The sequence below is a fragment of the Abramis brama genome (genome assembly GCF_963993115.1).
Source record: "Abramis brama genome assembly, chromosome: 1".
Classification (NCBI taxonomy): domain Eukaryota; kingdom Metazoa; phylum Chordata; class Actinopteri; order Cypriniformes; family Leuciscidae; genus Abramis; species Abramis brama.
In genome coordinates, this window is record NC_139963.1 from 16,683,453 (window position 1) to 16,699,400 (window position 15,948).

At 37.4% G+C, this 15,948-nt stretch overlaps 2 protein-coding genes across 2 annotated transcripts in view; one reads left to right on the forward strand and one right to left on the reverse strand.

The window, feature by feature from the left end:
* Positions 1-5,126: 5,126 nt before the first annotated feature.
* Positions 5,127-9,031, reverse strand: LOC311080994 (dynein regulatory complex subunit 3-like; the record flags this gene model as incomplete). The annotated part of the gene is made up of 7 exons (XM_084111324.1): positions 5,127-5,388; positions 5,586-5,717; positions 6,034-6,123; positions 6,222-6,353; positions 6,457-6,624; positions 8,615-8,781; positions 8,974-9,031. 7 exons carry the CDS (start codon positions 9,029-9,031, stop codon positions 5,293-5,295), a joined length of 843 nt encoding a protein of 280 aa, XP_083967450.1. The 3' UTR covers positions 5,127-5,292.
* Positions 9,032-10,002: 971 nt separating this feature from the next.
* The window catches only part of LOC311081001 (uncharacterized protein), a gene marked incomplete at its 5' end in the record, with an annotated part of 116,805 nt that continues 110,859 nt past the window's right edge, over positions 10,003-15,948 (forward strand). The window contains one exon of the mRNA XM_084111335.1: positions 10,003-10,060. Coding sequence (XP_083967461.1) covers positions 10,003-10,060 — 58 coding nt within the window. The remainder of the gene's footprint in view (positions 10,061-15,948) is intronic.

Here is a 15,948-nt window from a genome sequence, read left to right on the forward strand (position 1 = left end):
CTGACCGAAATCTCACCCCATACATTGGTTCTTGCAGAAGGTCAAACGTGCACGAGAATGAACCTCCGTGGTTTTTGCATGTCAAGCGAACAAGCTTGAGCTTCAGTTTACCACAACTGATGTGCGAGTTAATAAATGTTTATATGTGAATGAAAGCCTAAATTAAATCTGTCCATCATATAATGCAATCGTGTCTTTTCAGAATATTTATTGGACTAAACCACTCAATTCATATGGATTAGTTTTACAATCTCTTTATGAACTTTTTAAAGTGTCAACGTGGTAGGCCTAGTTGCGTAGACTGTCAATGGAGGGACAGAAATCGCTCAGATTTCATCAAAAAGATATTCATTTGTGTTTCGAACATGAACAAAACTCTTACGGGTTTGAAACGACATGAGGGTGAGGAAATGATGACAGAATTTTAATTTTTTGCGTGAACTATCCCTTTAACACTGATTTAAAAAACATTATCTGTGTGCCAGGGGGGGGATGTATTTTACTTGTCATGAAAATAATGTCTAAATAAATAAATAAAGTGGGTTTCAATTTTTCAATAATTCAAAATACATTCTTATTTTTCTCTTGATTTTGGGGTGAAATATGTCCCAGGAAAGTTTGCATGAGATTCACCCTGAATAAAATAAAAAATCAATCAAAAATGTTTAATTTTACATTAAAATTAATTTAATTATGGTTCTTACTTCTGAAGTCCAGCCGCAGCTGAAGCACCTCCTCGTACTGGATGCCCACTTTCTTGGCTATTTTTCCAGCTTGTCCTTGAGGTCCCTGTTCAACAATTGCTGGTTGTAACATCTCCTCAGCGATTATTTTGGGTTCATCCTGTTCCCAGCTCATTTTCCAACGCTTCTGATGACTGGACCCGTTTATTACCTGCAGTAACGGTGATTAGCAGTGCAATATTATCTAATATTAATATCTAGTTCAATTGCTTATCTTTTTTTGCAGACCTGTCACCATAAAATCAGTCAAAACACTGTATCAGTCACCTGTTTCAAATGTTATTACTAAAAGCTCGTTCATTTGACAACAGACTTACCTGGAAATATATTCTGAAGTAACTTACTCGTCTTCTGGACGCAAACACTTGCTCAGCAACCACAGACGCCATGACGCCATCAACTTCCAGAGTTTTCAGGAGCTTTGAGGCGCTCTAAAGAAATTAAAATACATTGTATTAATAATACTCAGCCATATAACGTTAGTGATATTCTTCGAGTATTTAATTTGTAAGATTCTTCATGAAATGGAAAATTAAAGGAAATTTTGGCAATTTAGAAGAAATATTCCACGTGTACTAAAATTCCTCCGCTATTTTCTCAACTGATAGGTTGATTTATGAATCATTTTCTCAGACGTGTTCATTTACTGAAAGCTACTAAGAAAGCTAGGTAGCCTAACTAAGTTTATTAAATTCATTCACAATATGTACACATTAATTATTGATCGTATTCCTAATACAGAGCCGTAGACAGGGCTTTATAATCAAAGAGGTCCTACATTTAAGGTTATTAGGGGGTCTTATTTCTCTGATATGTCCATTTCAAGACACCTGAAGGCCAAAAAAGGATAAGAAATAGCTTTAAAACAATGTCAGTGGGCAGTAGATTATGTGTCAATACTTGCTCAGCTCTCACTTCTTATCCATCACTCTTTCTTCTTCTCTCAGTCTCCTCATCTTGCCCTGTCTCTTCCCCTCCTAAAGCTGAACTTTTTTAATTTACTGAAGGCTACAAAATGTATATTAATTCTCAACATGTACACATTCATTACTAATCTTCTGCCTAACATGATGAAAACAGCTTTGTTAATGCTCTGTTAATGTCCCCTCACAATGACAGTAAACGAATTATTAGTCACGTTGCATAGGCCTATTTTCAGTTCAAAATGGCGAAATTCGACAAAAGTATATTCGTTTGTCTGATTATTTTTGTCATTTGTTTCACATTTATGACCTAAAAAAGCTGTCAAATATGAAATATTTAGTTTAGCTAACTTACTTACATCTCATCTCGCACTCGACTGTAAACTGAAGCGTCAGTCGCTCTGCGGTCATCTCAAATATTCTGACATTGACAGACCAATGAGACTCAGGTGAACACACACACACACACACACACACACACACCCTGTCCTCTGTTTCTGACGTGTGCTCTGCTCGGCGCCGCTGCGGATTGAAGATGAAGAACGCGCTGAATCTGCCACATATTTAATTTATTTATTTACTAAAGCGCCCGAGGGCATAATCAAGTTCATTTGAACAACAGGCTTATTTCCATAGCAATGGAGTATGAAATCTATACAGTAATAAGAACACTTGGATATAGTCAACATTTCAAAACCTTTGGCGATTTTAGGGGATTATTAATCTTCAGAGTTTTACAAGTCCTCAAAAAGTAGGCTTGAGTTTGTCCACTTAGCACATCCGCAAAACATTTCAGAAACGCGAGATCAAGAAACTAACTGAAATTAAAATAATAACAGGCCTTATTCATTCCATTTATAAACATTTTGTTTCATATAAACTACCTATAAAGGCTATGCATGTGATGTGATAATGAGAACATATCTGCCTCTGCCCTTTTCTCTTCAGAGAACCTGTTGCTATCCACCGATCCATGTTGTGGTTCTAACGGCACTGAACTTGAACGTCATGGCCGAGCACCACTAGCCTATTTTATTAATCACACAATAACTTGACAATTTAATTAAAATTTTATATCAATATATGCCTACATATTCTTTTTACTTTTCATTTTTTTATGGGAATTTCCTGGTAAAATGAAGGTAAAAAATTTATTTTATTTTGCCTTTCCACGGACCACCTGCAGTACCCTCACGGACCACAGTTTGGGAATGGCCGCACTAAAATTAGCGTAGATGCCATTTTTCTTATGATGTAACGAGTACATCAGGATTTATGGTAAGTGTTCCCGGTTCCGGCTGACCTAATCTATGTAGCCTAACATTGAATTATAGAAGTCTATAATGTATTATATGAATACTAGGCCAAAGAGATGTGTCTTTAATCTGGCTTTGAACTGACAGAGTGTGTCTGCTTCCCGGACAATGTTAGGAAGACTGTTCCAAAGTTTTCTTTATAGCAGCTTGAAAGAACACATATTAAAGGAGTAAACTAGCCCAAAATCTCAAAACTGACCACTGCATGAAAAATCAATGTTTTTACCTGCCGTGTCTCGCCTTAAACATCGTATAAATTTTAAAATATTGCTGATTACTTACAAAGCACTAAATGGTTTAGCTCCGCAGTACTTGAGCAAGCTCTTAACACATTATAGTCCTTCACGTCTATTGCGATCTCAAAATTCCGGCCAGTTGATAATACCTAGAATATCAAAATCAACTGCTGGCGGTAGATCATTTTCCTATTTAGCACCAAAACTTTGGAACAGTCTTCCTAACATTGTCCGGGAAGCAGACACACTCTGTCAGTTCAAAGCCAGATTAAAGACACATCTCTTTGACCTAGCATTCATATAATACATTATAGACTTCTATAATTCAATGTTAGGCTGTATAGATTAGATCAGCCGGAACCGGGAACACTTCCCATAAATCCTGATGTACTCGTTAAATCTATGCTATGCTAATACTATGCTAATATTAGTCTCTCTGTTTATCCCGAGGTTTACCGCAGTCTGCCGGATCCAGGCCGTATCCAGACCTGACGAAGGACCTGCGCCTGGATGCGACGACAGCGCAGTCCTGAAATGTCAACTAGGCTCTTCCCTGTAAAGGCCTCCCTCCCCTCCCTTTACCTATCTACAGATAAAGCGTTGTCGGGATAATTACGGTTCGCGTGGCTACGTCGAAGCGATAAAAATTCTGTATTATTAATTTTAAGGCCAGGCAAGTAGTATGTTGAGGGTTGATTTGTAGGGAAGGTCTACACATATATTCAAATGTACATACCTATAGACTGAACTCATAATACGCATGTGCACGCCATCGTCGTTCTCGCTGGTTCGCGTTTTTGAAGTTTGTGCAGAAAGAACTTAAAGGTGCTGTATGTAACTTTTCTACTAAAATGAATCCTTTTTTTATTGCCCGTGTGTGAAGGGGTTGTAATCTCACATTAAAATGATCCACTTTGCGGGTTTTGCTATTACCTCGGAAAGCAAGTATTCTTATTTTTATGTGAAGGTGCCGGGTCGGATTTACCGCGGAATCCAGTGACGTGACCTGCACGCGCACTCCCGAGCCTCTCGCCTCGTCTAGCCTACTGACTTTGCACTCAACAGCGACGACACTGCAATTTATGACATGGACTTATGACTTTTTTCTGCTGAAGCTCGTAAGGCCAGACGTGAATCGGATGAACTTCGGGTGAAAAAACACGGCTCAACATCGGCAGGGCATTTGAATCATGGAGAAACCTTATCTACAAACCTAGAATGTACATTTCCTGAAGAAAATGTGAAGTGGTGCTTGCAGTGGCAAAATTCGGCACGGTTGATAGGGTTCCATATTTATCATGGTACGAGCATGGAGCATTAGTTCAACGTCAAGCTGATAAAAGTAGCCTATTATTGTAACGTTGCAGTGGGAGTTTACCTGAGTTTCCAGCATGTTGTGTGATGCTTTCTCCGGTGTGTTGCATCTCAGTCTGGAAGGTACCCACACAGTGCTCGCTCATAAATTCGAGCATGCGCAAGAGCACGCGCTTGTAAAATTATTGGTTGCAATCTGAAACATCACTGCTAGAGGTCGCTGAAAACTATATACAGCACCTTTAAGAGTTTTCTGTTAAAACGGTGTCGTGTTAGTGGCCCCTAAGTTAATAACTAATGATCGTTGTGTCGGAAGTGAATCAATCAAACTAACTTTAGCTGGACAATAACTTTATTCTAGAGTTGCTATAATGCCAAAACACTTTACTTTAATTTCCTATTATCAATGTAAAGCTGCTTTGGAACAGTCTACATTGTTAAAAGCGCTATATAAATGCCGCTTTTTCCCTGGTCAGGTGAGCCCTCGGAGGTTCCAGCTGTCAACCACTGGTTTGAGCAGAGCGAGAGGGTATGGGACACGGCTCACCTGACAGGCAGTGCGGAGGCACAAAACCCAAGCTGACCCTGCACCTCATCATCCACTCCCTTTATAAACCCACTGCACCTTTGGTTCACTGGTCTCGTCTCAACATAGACGCACAAGACTCACTCTAAAGACTTAAAGACTTACCCAATCTACCTACCTGCGATCATCCTCTTCAATCTCCTATTCCCGTCTACCATCCGCCATCTCTGCTGATCATGCCATGTCCTCCAGCTCATCTTTTACAAAACGAATGTAGTTTTGGATCTCTGAGATGCGCTTGCGATTCCTCTTCACCTCATCATTTTGTATCTATTAACACAAACAAAAAAGATTTATATTTTATTTAATAACAAAAGGTTGTTCTGATCCTGGACAGCTGCACGGTAGGCTACAACATAATATAATATAATATAATATAATATAATATAATATAATATAATATAATATAATATAATATAATAATATTGTTAAGGAGTTCACAGGATGTGTGTTCATAAATCAAGTACCGATTTCAGCAGACCGCTCATCCAGCTGTTGACCCGTGCCAGTAGCTCATCCTCCCTATTATCAATCTTCTGCACGTGGGTGTCGTTAGAAGCACTGACTGCATTGGTCACTGTGCCTTTATCTACCAAGAGCTACAGGGCAGCATAGGAAATGAGGACCATGGATCAGTCAATACTAAAAATAAGTGTCTGGCATGTAGTTACGATGGCTTTTGACTACTTATACACAAATGAAGTGATTATGTTGTGAAGTGACAGTTTTCCACTGACCATTGCCAGATCATCCAGTATTTGCTCCCCTAGCTCGCTTTTGACCACCTTCTCCAGTGTTGCCAAGGCAATCATAAGCCGTTGTTCATTGTTCCCGTTCTCCAGGTCTCGAATCAGTGCGAATGTGTGTCAGAGTTAAAGAAGCCTTACTCTTAAAATAAAAATATTTTTGATTTGCTTTGTTAGATAAAGGATATATCCCTTGCACATTTTCAATTAACCCTCCAACCATGTCTGAGATGTTCCTCTCAAAGTCTTTGAAGATGTCCTTTAAAAAAAAAAAACCATTGTGAAACTTCCACTCATTTAGGTGATATGCTCCGTAAATTAATATTACATTTACAATATAGGTATTTTTATTCTGACCTCCAGTTGGTCCACCAGTTGCATTTCAATACCCATGAGGGTTTCAGAGAGCTGCTCAGCCTGTTCATGGCAGGAAGTGATGTGAGCTTTACGAAGATCGGCGTCTTCAATCTGTTGCATTTCCGCAATCTTCTGCAATAGAACAGAACTTAATTTGTGAGCGTTTTGATGTGTTCAACTGGTCAGAAACAGGTTGTCTCATTTTCCTTGTGTGACTGAGGGAGAAGAAACCAACCTGTCTCCTGGACTTTTCAAAGTCAGCTGCTATTTGCGCTGCTTTGCGCCGATTGTCAGCCACTGCCTCACGGGAACAGGTTAAAAAGGATTCCACCTCAGCCGTTCTCTCAGCAAGATGAGCCAAACCCGCCTCAAATAACTGCACACATAGAGCTTCCATTTTGCTCTAAAATGTAAAGGGATTGTCAAGGTAAATGGATTATTTTGAGTCCTTTTTAACAGCTGTTCTCTCATTTGCACTCTTAAAGAGGTCATTTTACAGTCTTGATGTAGCTTTTGGGCTTTACTAGAATAGGTTTTCATGCTTGAATGTTCAAAAAACACATTTTTTAAAACATATTTGACATTGTTTCAGCACCTCTCTTCCCAGTCTGTCAGCAACACACTGGGATGTGTTTCCCGAACAACGACATAACTCGCTGTTTAACTACCAGAGTACGATGAATTGTTGAAGAAATCAACTAGATCATCACGACAGTTTCCCGAAACTGTACTGTCGCAAATTTGTCGTTCAACCACGTTTTTAATGATGTCACGAACTTTATTAAAAGTAATAAATACTTTTAATGAATCTGTTTGAGACTGAATCGATGCTAGATTTGTTCCATAAATTACGGACATGGCATCTGAGGACTAATTTTTCTCAGTTATTTTGCTTTATTTCCAGATTCAATCATAGGCTCCTTCTCACTCTTCAAAAACGACGCTTTGACAAACTAAAAGACGTAAATTACATTTGTGTTTATTCGAAATAAAAGATAAGAGATTGTACTGAATGTCAGTTTGCTTATTTTGCTCCAGATAAGGATAAGTCCACATTATATTTTAACAAAAAACTCTGCTTCTATGTCGAGAGCTGTCGATCTGACCACACAAGTTTGCGATGCTGTTAGCGAATGTTTGTTGGAACTATAGTTTTGGGAAACACAGACTCATTGAACTATGCCGAAACGACAGAACTTGCGACCATAGTTGGGCGTAAATAATTAATAACTGTATTTTAATTACTTTTCCCTTGAAAAAGGAAAATAAGGGATTACTCTTAATTTCTTTGTAATTCAATTACAATTACTTCTGATGTAATTGCATTCAATACTGTATAGGCTGTACAACATTTCTATATAAAACAATAGTGGATTTAACATCAAAATTTTATGTCAAAATGTATGTTTTTTTAATGTAACCCTCTCTCTTTACACACTTTGTCAGTTCAAGAATAATGTATGCAATTCTATAATGTTTATTTGACATAATTAAAATAAAAGTTTCTTGTCTATCCTTGTATTGGTCAACTGGTTAAAGTTGATGGGATTTATAAAGTAATTAGTAATAAGTAATCCCATACTTTTTAGAGAGACAGTAATAAGTAAAGTAATCTAATTACACCGTTGAAGATGTAATTAGGATCTAATAATTCATTACTTTTTTAGAGTAACTTACCCAACACTGCTAATTATGCTTTTGGGAAATGCACCCCTGTTTAGTTGCTGTCTCTAGTGAACTCCTAATTTCTGAAAAGCACAATGTGCTCTGATTGGTCAGCTGAATCAATGTGTCCTAACTGGTCAACTGCTTCGAGCGTGTTTTTTTTGTTTTTGTTTTTTTCACGTAGTGTAATAGCGTAGCGCATCTGTGTTGCACGTCACCACGTAGGCTCACTATTGGGCGACGGTGGTCATGTGTGTGATACGTGGTGACGTGCAACACAGACGCGCTACGGCCCAGAGAGAAGGAAATGAAAAGTGGAATAAAGTCGTTATTTTTGTTTGTTTTTGCGCACAAAAAGTATTCTTGTCGCTTTATAAACTTAAATTGAGCCACTGGAGTCACCTGGACTATATTAACAACGTTTTTAATACATTTTCTGGGCCAGCAAATTATAGTGTCCATAATGTAGTAATTACTGACAGAATTTTCATATTTGGGTGAACTAACCCTTTAAATTTAAATTGCAGTTCAGTGTCAGAAAACATTACATTCAGTTTGCACTTAAATATTTTATTCTAAAGTAAAATATTTCCATAATAGCTCCTCTTTTTAAAAGTGTGCTGCACTTCTCTTTCACAAGTGGTCAGCTGGAAAAAACGAAGCCAATCCTTCTGGGATTCCACATTTTCTAAAATTGTATCATCTAAAATATAGTTGGCTTAACTTACATTATCCAGTTGAGCAATGCTTTTGTTTCCAATAGAGAGGATTTGCAGGTTCTGCAGCGTATCCAGTTTTTCAATGACAGAAATACGGTTGTTGAACAAACTCAAGTCCTGAAGTTTCACAAGAGAGTCCAGTCCTTCAATCACTTCAATATTATTGAATGACAGATCTGAGGAATATAAGAATTATGGCTTAGTATTTGGAGATACTCCGGATATGTTTTGGATATCAGTCAGACAGTCAAAAACAATCAATCAATCAGTCAAAACACTGTATCAATCACCTATTTCAAATGTTATTACTAAAAGCTCGTTCATTTGACAACAGACTTACCTGGAAATATATCACTGAAGTAACTTACTCGTCTTCTGGACGCAAACACTGTTGCTCAGCAACCACAGACTACCGCCATGACGCATCAACTTCCAGAGTTTTCAGGAGCTTTGAGGCGCTCTAAAGAAATTAAAATACATTGTATTAATAATACTCATCCATATAACGTTAGTGATATTCTTCGAGTATTTAATTTGTAAGATTCTTCATGAAATGGAAAATTAAAGGAAACATTCCACGTGTACTAAAATTCCTCCGCTATTTCTAAACTAAATTTCGAAAAGCCAACATGTTCATAAATTCATGTTTTTATAACGTAGTTTCCATACGTTTTTTGCTCATTAAGAGTATTTTGTAAAGGAACTCTGCCGTGTTAAAGGGTTAGTTCACCCAAAAATGAAAATTCTGTCAGTAATTACTCACCCTCATGTTGTTCCAACCGCGTAAGACCTTCGTTCATCTTCGGAACACAAATTAAGATATTTTGATGAAATCTGAGTCCTTCTCTCTGGGCCTCGTAGTGTTTTTGCTCAGCGCGTCTGTGTTACACGTCATCACGCATCACACACATGACCAGCGTCGGCCAATAGTGAGCCTACGTGGTGACGTGCAACACAGACGCGCAGCGCAAAAACACTACGTGAACCAACTAGAGGCCCAGAGAGAAGGAAATGAATAGTGGAATAAAGTCGTTATTTTTGTTTGTTTTTGCGCACAAAAAGTATTTTCGTCGCTTGATATACTTAAGATTAAGCCACTGTAGTCACTTGGACTATATTAACGATCTCTTTAATAACTTTTCTGGGCCAGCAAGTTTCGGTCACCTAGCAGCCTATGGAGAAGTGATCAGCTCTCAGATTTCATCAAAAATATCTTAATTTGTGTTCCGAAGATGAACGAAGGTCTTACGCGGTTGGAACAACATGATTGACAGCTTCCTCGATCAATAAAGGTTCAGACAGCTCTCTGGGCGGGGCTTATGCGCGCTGTTCCAGCCTCTCACCATCATAGACAGATATATAAAGCTCACCATCGGAGGATTGTTGTTGTCATCAAGATGGAGTTCTTGTTGGGGAATCCGTACAGCACTCTCGTTGGCCAGTGGCAGTGCATTGGTGAGTTAGCGGCTTATAGTAGCCTGTTCTTCAATGAAATATGTTTTAATAACTGTTAATGGGCCATGTTCGTCCATTGTTCGTGTTAAAAATGCTTGAAATGTGTGTAGCATCCAGAAGCGTCAACAGTCAGCACTGTTAGCTACATTAGATGATGTGCTAGCCAGCCTTTTTAATCTGGTTAAAACACATAACATTTATCAAACTCTAATCATGTGTTTCTATAATGGAAAATTCATAACTAGCGAGTTAGAGTAAGTGTGTCGTCAGCAGATCTTCACTGTGACTGAGTGTGAAGCTGCTGAAGTCTCACTGGCTTCAATCAGAGCAGCATCTGTCTAACATTTACAATTTAGGAGTTACAAACTTAGTCTATATGGAGATATCACTTATCTCTGCTTATATATTTCATATTGATTACTCTCAGTCATGTAATACTTTGCCCAGGTTCATGGTTAAACTGTCTTGTTTTTCTCTTAATGTACGGGGGATTCGTGATTTATCTAAACGCAAGGCCTTGTTTTTATTTTGTACGTCACAGAAAAGGGATGTTTATTTTTTCCAAGAAACACATTCTTGTTATGAAGATGAAACCTTTTGGCGCAATCAGTGGGGAAGTAAGGTTTTATTTTGTCATGGTACTAATCACTCCGCTGGAGTTTTGATTTTATTTGACCGTAATTTTAGCGGCTCGATTCTGCAGTCATTTTCTTCTGCCAAGGGTAGATGGATTATTGCTATCATTCTTCTAGGGGATTTTTTTCTTTATCTTGGTTAATGTTTATGGCTTTAATAATCATTCACAAAATAGCATATTTTTTCAGGATCTGTCTTCTAAAATTCTTGATTTAAAAGGTAAATATCCATCTGCTGCAGTAATAGTTGGAGGAGATTTTAATGAAGCTCCTGACCTATGTCTGGATAGATTTCCCCCAAAACGAGAGTCATGCAGATGTAACACTATTATTAATGATTTTTGTGGTAACCTTTCACTTTTGGATGCTTACAGGTTTATGCATGATAAAGATTGTTCATATACTTGGTTTAGTAAAGATCTCTCAAGAAAATCGCGTATAGATTACTGGCTTACATCAGACTTCTTTTATTAAGTCCAGCAGTATCTGTCCTGCTCCTCTCACAGATCATGCTTTTATCGATCTTATTTTATCCGATTCTGGTACTGAGTGTCACAGAAACCCTGGATATTGGAAACTAAATTGTTCTCTACTACAGATTCCCTCTTTTTGTTTAGGTATTAAGAGCATCATTGATGAATTTAAAGCAAAACCTGGTGTTTCATTATTATCTAATTTGGAAATGTTTAAATACGAATGTAGAAAATTCTCTATTCGATTTAGTAAACGGTTAGCTAAGACAAAATCTTTAAAGTATACCTCTATATTAAATGAAATGAATCAAATTTTAGGCAAGCCACAGACAAGTGAAGATGATAAAGTAAAACTGCACAACCTTAAAGAAGAATTAAATAACTTTTATGCAGAAAAGGCTAAGGGTGCTTTTATTAGATCCAGAGTAAAGTGGCTAGAATTCGGAGAAAAAAATTCAGCATATTTTTTTAATTTAGAAAAGAAAAGAGGGAAATCTAAGAAAATAATTTCTCTAAATATTGAGGGCAATTTGGTCACAGATGAAGCTAGAGTTTCTAATTTTGTTTCCAATTTTTATTCACAGCTTTATTCTTCTTCATTTAAACCTCAGTTTGCAGATAGTTTTTTTGAGAGGGTTCAAGCATTCACACCTATTATAAGTGATGGAAATCGGTCGTCTTGTGAGATGGACTTGACTATGGAAGAGTTGGATAGGATTATCCAGAAAGCCCCTTTCAATAAAAGCCCTGGTCCAGATGGACTGCCTTTTGAATTTTATAGGACCTTTTGGCAAGACATAAAAAAACTTGTTTTGGAAGTTTTTAAAGACTGTATAAAGAAAGGTGAATTAACTGAGTCCATGAAGCAGGGATTGATCACTTTAATCCCTAAGCCAAACAAAGATTCTTCATATTTAGATAATTGGCGCCCAATTACTTTACTTAATTCGGATTATAAATTGTTAGCTTCTCTTTACGCAAATAGATTGAAACCATGCTTAGAAGAAATTGTCTCAGTTTCCCAATCTGGCTTTATGAAAGGTAGGCATATAGCAAATAACATTCGGCTTGTTTTAGATATGTTAGATTATAATGAATTGATCAACGATAGTGCAATCATTTTATTTTTAGATTTTTACAAGGCCTTTGACACGGTCGAGCATGAGTTTATGTTTGAATCTTTGCGCAAATTTGGTTTTGGCTCTTCCTTTATTAGAATAGTTCAGACTTTTTACAAAAATATTAACAGTAATGTATCTTTGGTGAATGGTGTTTCTCCCCGGTTTACGATTAGCAGGGGCATCAGACAAGGGTGTCCTTTTTCACCATTTTTGTTTTTATTAGTCACAGAGTTTCTTAATATTTTTATTACTCACTGTGTAGATGTTCAGGGTATTGTAGTAGCTGAACACACTTTTCTAATTAGTCAACTGGCAGATGACACTTGTTTGTTTTTAAAAGATGAGAAACAGGTTCCTGTTATTTTGGAAGCTTTAAAAACATTTTCTGATGCTTCTGGTCTCACTGTTAATAGAAATAAAAGTGAAATTTTACCTATTCACAGTCTTGATAAAGGTCTTATAGAAGGTATTGAGGTCAAAAGTTCTGTTAGATATTTAGGTATTTTAATAAGTAAATCACCCAAAGATAGAATTTTAGATAATTTTTCACAGCGGACAAAAAAATTAAAGAATGTCTTCAATTGCTGGCTACAAAGAAACTTAACTATCTATGGTCGTGTTTTGATAGCTAAAGCTGAAGGCATTTCTAGGATTGTTTACCCAGCTTTGTCCTTATATGTCGACCCGAAAACTTGCTCATCTATCGACTTTATACTATTTAAATTCTTGTGGAAAAATAAAACTGAGTATGTTAAAAGGAAGACTCTGATAAGGAATACTTTGGAGGGAGGTGTGAATGCTTTGGACTTCAGTACTCTCAGTCAGGTTTTCAAGATTGGCCGGATTAAACGCTGCCTGAATGCTGATTCTAATTTGTTATGGTTTCACATACCTAAAGTTATCTTTGAAAAATGTGGAGGGTTAAATTTTTTATTGTCTTGCGATTTTAAATGCAACAAACTTCCGTTCAAGCTTGCTAATTTTCATAAGCAAGCCCTGGAGGCCTGTAAGCTTGCCTTTTGCCACAATTTTTCCCCTCATAGAAGCATTATATGGAACAATCAGAATGTGCTGCGTGGAAAAAAATCTGTGTTTATTAAGGATTGGGTTGACAAAGGTGTAGTTTTTGTTTTGGATTTGTTGAAGAAGGATGGCAGCTTTTATTCCTACAATGAATTTATTAACCTTTTTGGAGTGGATTCCTCACCTAAAGTATATAACTGGGTTATTAACTCTATTTCACCTAAACTTTTGCATATGGTAAGGTCATACTGTAGCTACAGAGTATCCGTTTGTGAAATGCCCCGGTTGTCTATTGGAGGTTTGGAGCTTTCCAATGTCAAATGTAACAACTTTTGGATTAGAAGATTTCTCATTGGGAAGATCAGCTGTCATCCCAAAGCTTCTCTTTCTACCATTAATATATGGACTGGCGTTAATAAGTTTCTGTTACCAAATAAGTGGAAAGAGCTTTACTTTAAAATTCTACATAATTACTATCCCTGTAACTCTTTTCTTTCTAAGTTTAAATTAGACATCTCTTCACAATGCACATTCTGTAATTCTAATCTTGAAACAATACCACATTTGTTTTTTGAATGTGATTTTGCAAAGGAGTTCTGGAAAAAAGTAGCCTGGCTTATTTTCTCTGCTTATTACAAACTCTTTACTTTTGAGGTTATGAATGTGCTGTTTTTGATTTGGGACTCCGGGTCAAGGGAGATGGATGACAGATTAAAACTGCTTACTTTATGTGGCAAATTTCATCTTCATAAATGTAAAGTTACTGATTCTAAGCCCAATTTTAAACTTTTTTGTGTCGATTTAAAAATATTTTATGACTCTCTTTGTTTATCAGTTAATAAGAAAGCTGCTAAAACTTCTTTGTTGCTCAAAAAAATTATGGTTTCATTATAAACTACCTCCTGATTTTCTGAAAATTATTTATTTATGTATCCCTAATTTATATATGTGTATGTGTATATGTATGTGTATTTTTTTTTTCTTTTTTTTTTTTTTTTTCTCTATTTGTAGTTTCTATGAATGTTTTGTGAACTATCCCTTATGTAGGCTACTGCCTTGAATTACTTTGAATTTATTGTCTTATTTTTTGTATCTTATTTTATTTGTTGTGCTTGATGCATGTATCCCCTGTGCTTTTTGTTCAATAAAAAAAAAACTAAAAAAAAAAAAAAAACTTTGCCCAGTACATCATTATAACTAAACAATCTGTCACATTCGTGTTCATGAATATGCAAAACACTTCTATAGCCTACTGTTTAAATATTAATGAAAAATAAATGACAACATGTCAATATCCAGGGCACCAAATTTATATATATAAACATCAACAGATTCTAAATGTCTCTTGAAGTTGTATCACAACACAGTTAATTTTTTTTGTATAGGATTTTTCCAGGTTAGTAATTGCATTTCTTTCACAGTATTTTCACAGTAAGACTTCTAATGTATCTACTGCACTCTCAGACATTTCACAATTACACTACATATATACACTACATTTCAATAAAAAAATACAGTAAAATCAGTAATAAAGTGAAATATTATTACAATTTAAAATAAGTGTTTTCTATTTGAATATATTGTAAAATGTAATTTGTTCCTTTGAACAAATGTAAATTATGTGTTTTCAGCATACTCTCTTCAGTGAGTCACATGATTATTGACTCCACATGACAGTCTTCAGTGTCACATGACATTTCCTTCAGAAATCATTCTAATATGAAAATTTGATGCTCAAGAAACATTTATTATTATTATCAATGTTGGGGGGCACAACGAGGGACACAGTTGAATGCCTTCTCCAAATCCACAAAGCACATGTGGATTGGTTTGGCAAACTCCCATGAACTCTCCAGCACCCTGCAGAGGGTAAACAGCTGGCCCAGTGTTCCACAACCGGGACGAAAACCACACGGTTCCTCCTGAATCGGCCAAATTCTCCTCTACAGTATCCTGGAATAGACTTTCACGAGGAGGCTGAGAAGTGTGATTCCCCCTGTAGTTGGAACACACCCTTCGGTTCCCTTTCTTGAAAAGAGGGAAAACCACCCCGGTCTGCCAGTCCAGAGGTACTTTCCCTGACCGGCCACGTGATGCTGCAGAGGCGTGTCAGCCAAGACAGCCCCACAACATCCAGAGGTACCCAGGGCGGATCTCATCTACCCCCGGTGCCTTGTCAACAAGGAGCTTCTTAATTACCTCTGTGACTTCAGCTTGGGTGATGGACGAGTCCCCCTCTGACGGGTGTGTGTCGGATGTATCGGTCAGATTGAAGACATCCTCGAAGTATTCCTTCCACTGTCCGACGATATCCCTAGATGAGGTGTCCACTGTAAACGGTGTTGCTAGGAGACTGCTTCCCCCTCCTGAGGCGCCGGACGGTTTGCTAGAATCTCTTTGAGGCCAGCCGATAGTCCTTTTCAATGGCCTCACCAAACTCCTCACAGGCCTGATTTTTTTGCTTCCACAACCACCCGGGGTGCAGTCCGCTTGGCCTGCCGGTACCCGTCAGCTGCCTCAGGGGTCCCACAAGCCATCCAGTCCCGATAGGACTCCTTCTTCAGCTTGACAGCATCCCTTACTTCCGGTGTGCACCACCGGGTTTGGGGATTGCCGCCTCGACAGGCACCGGAGAC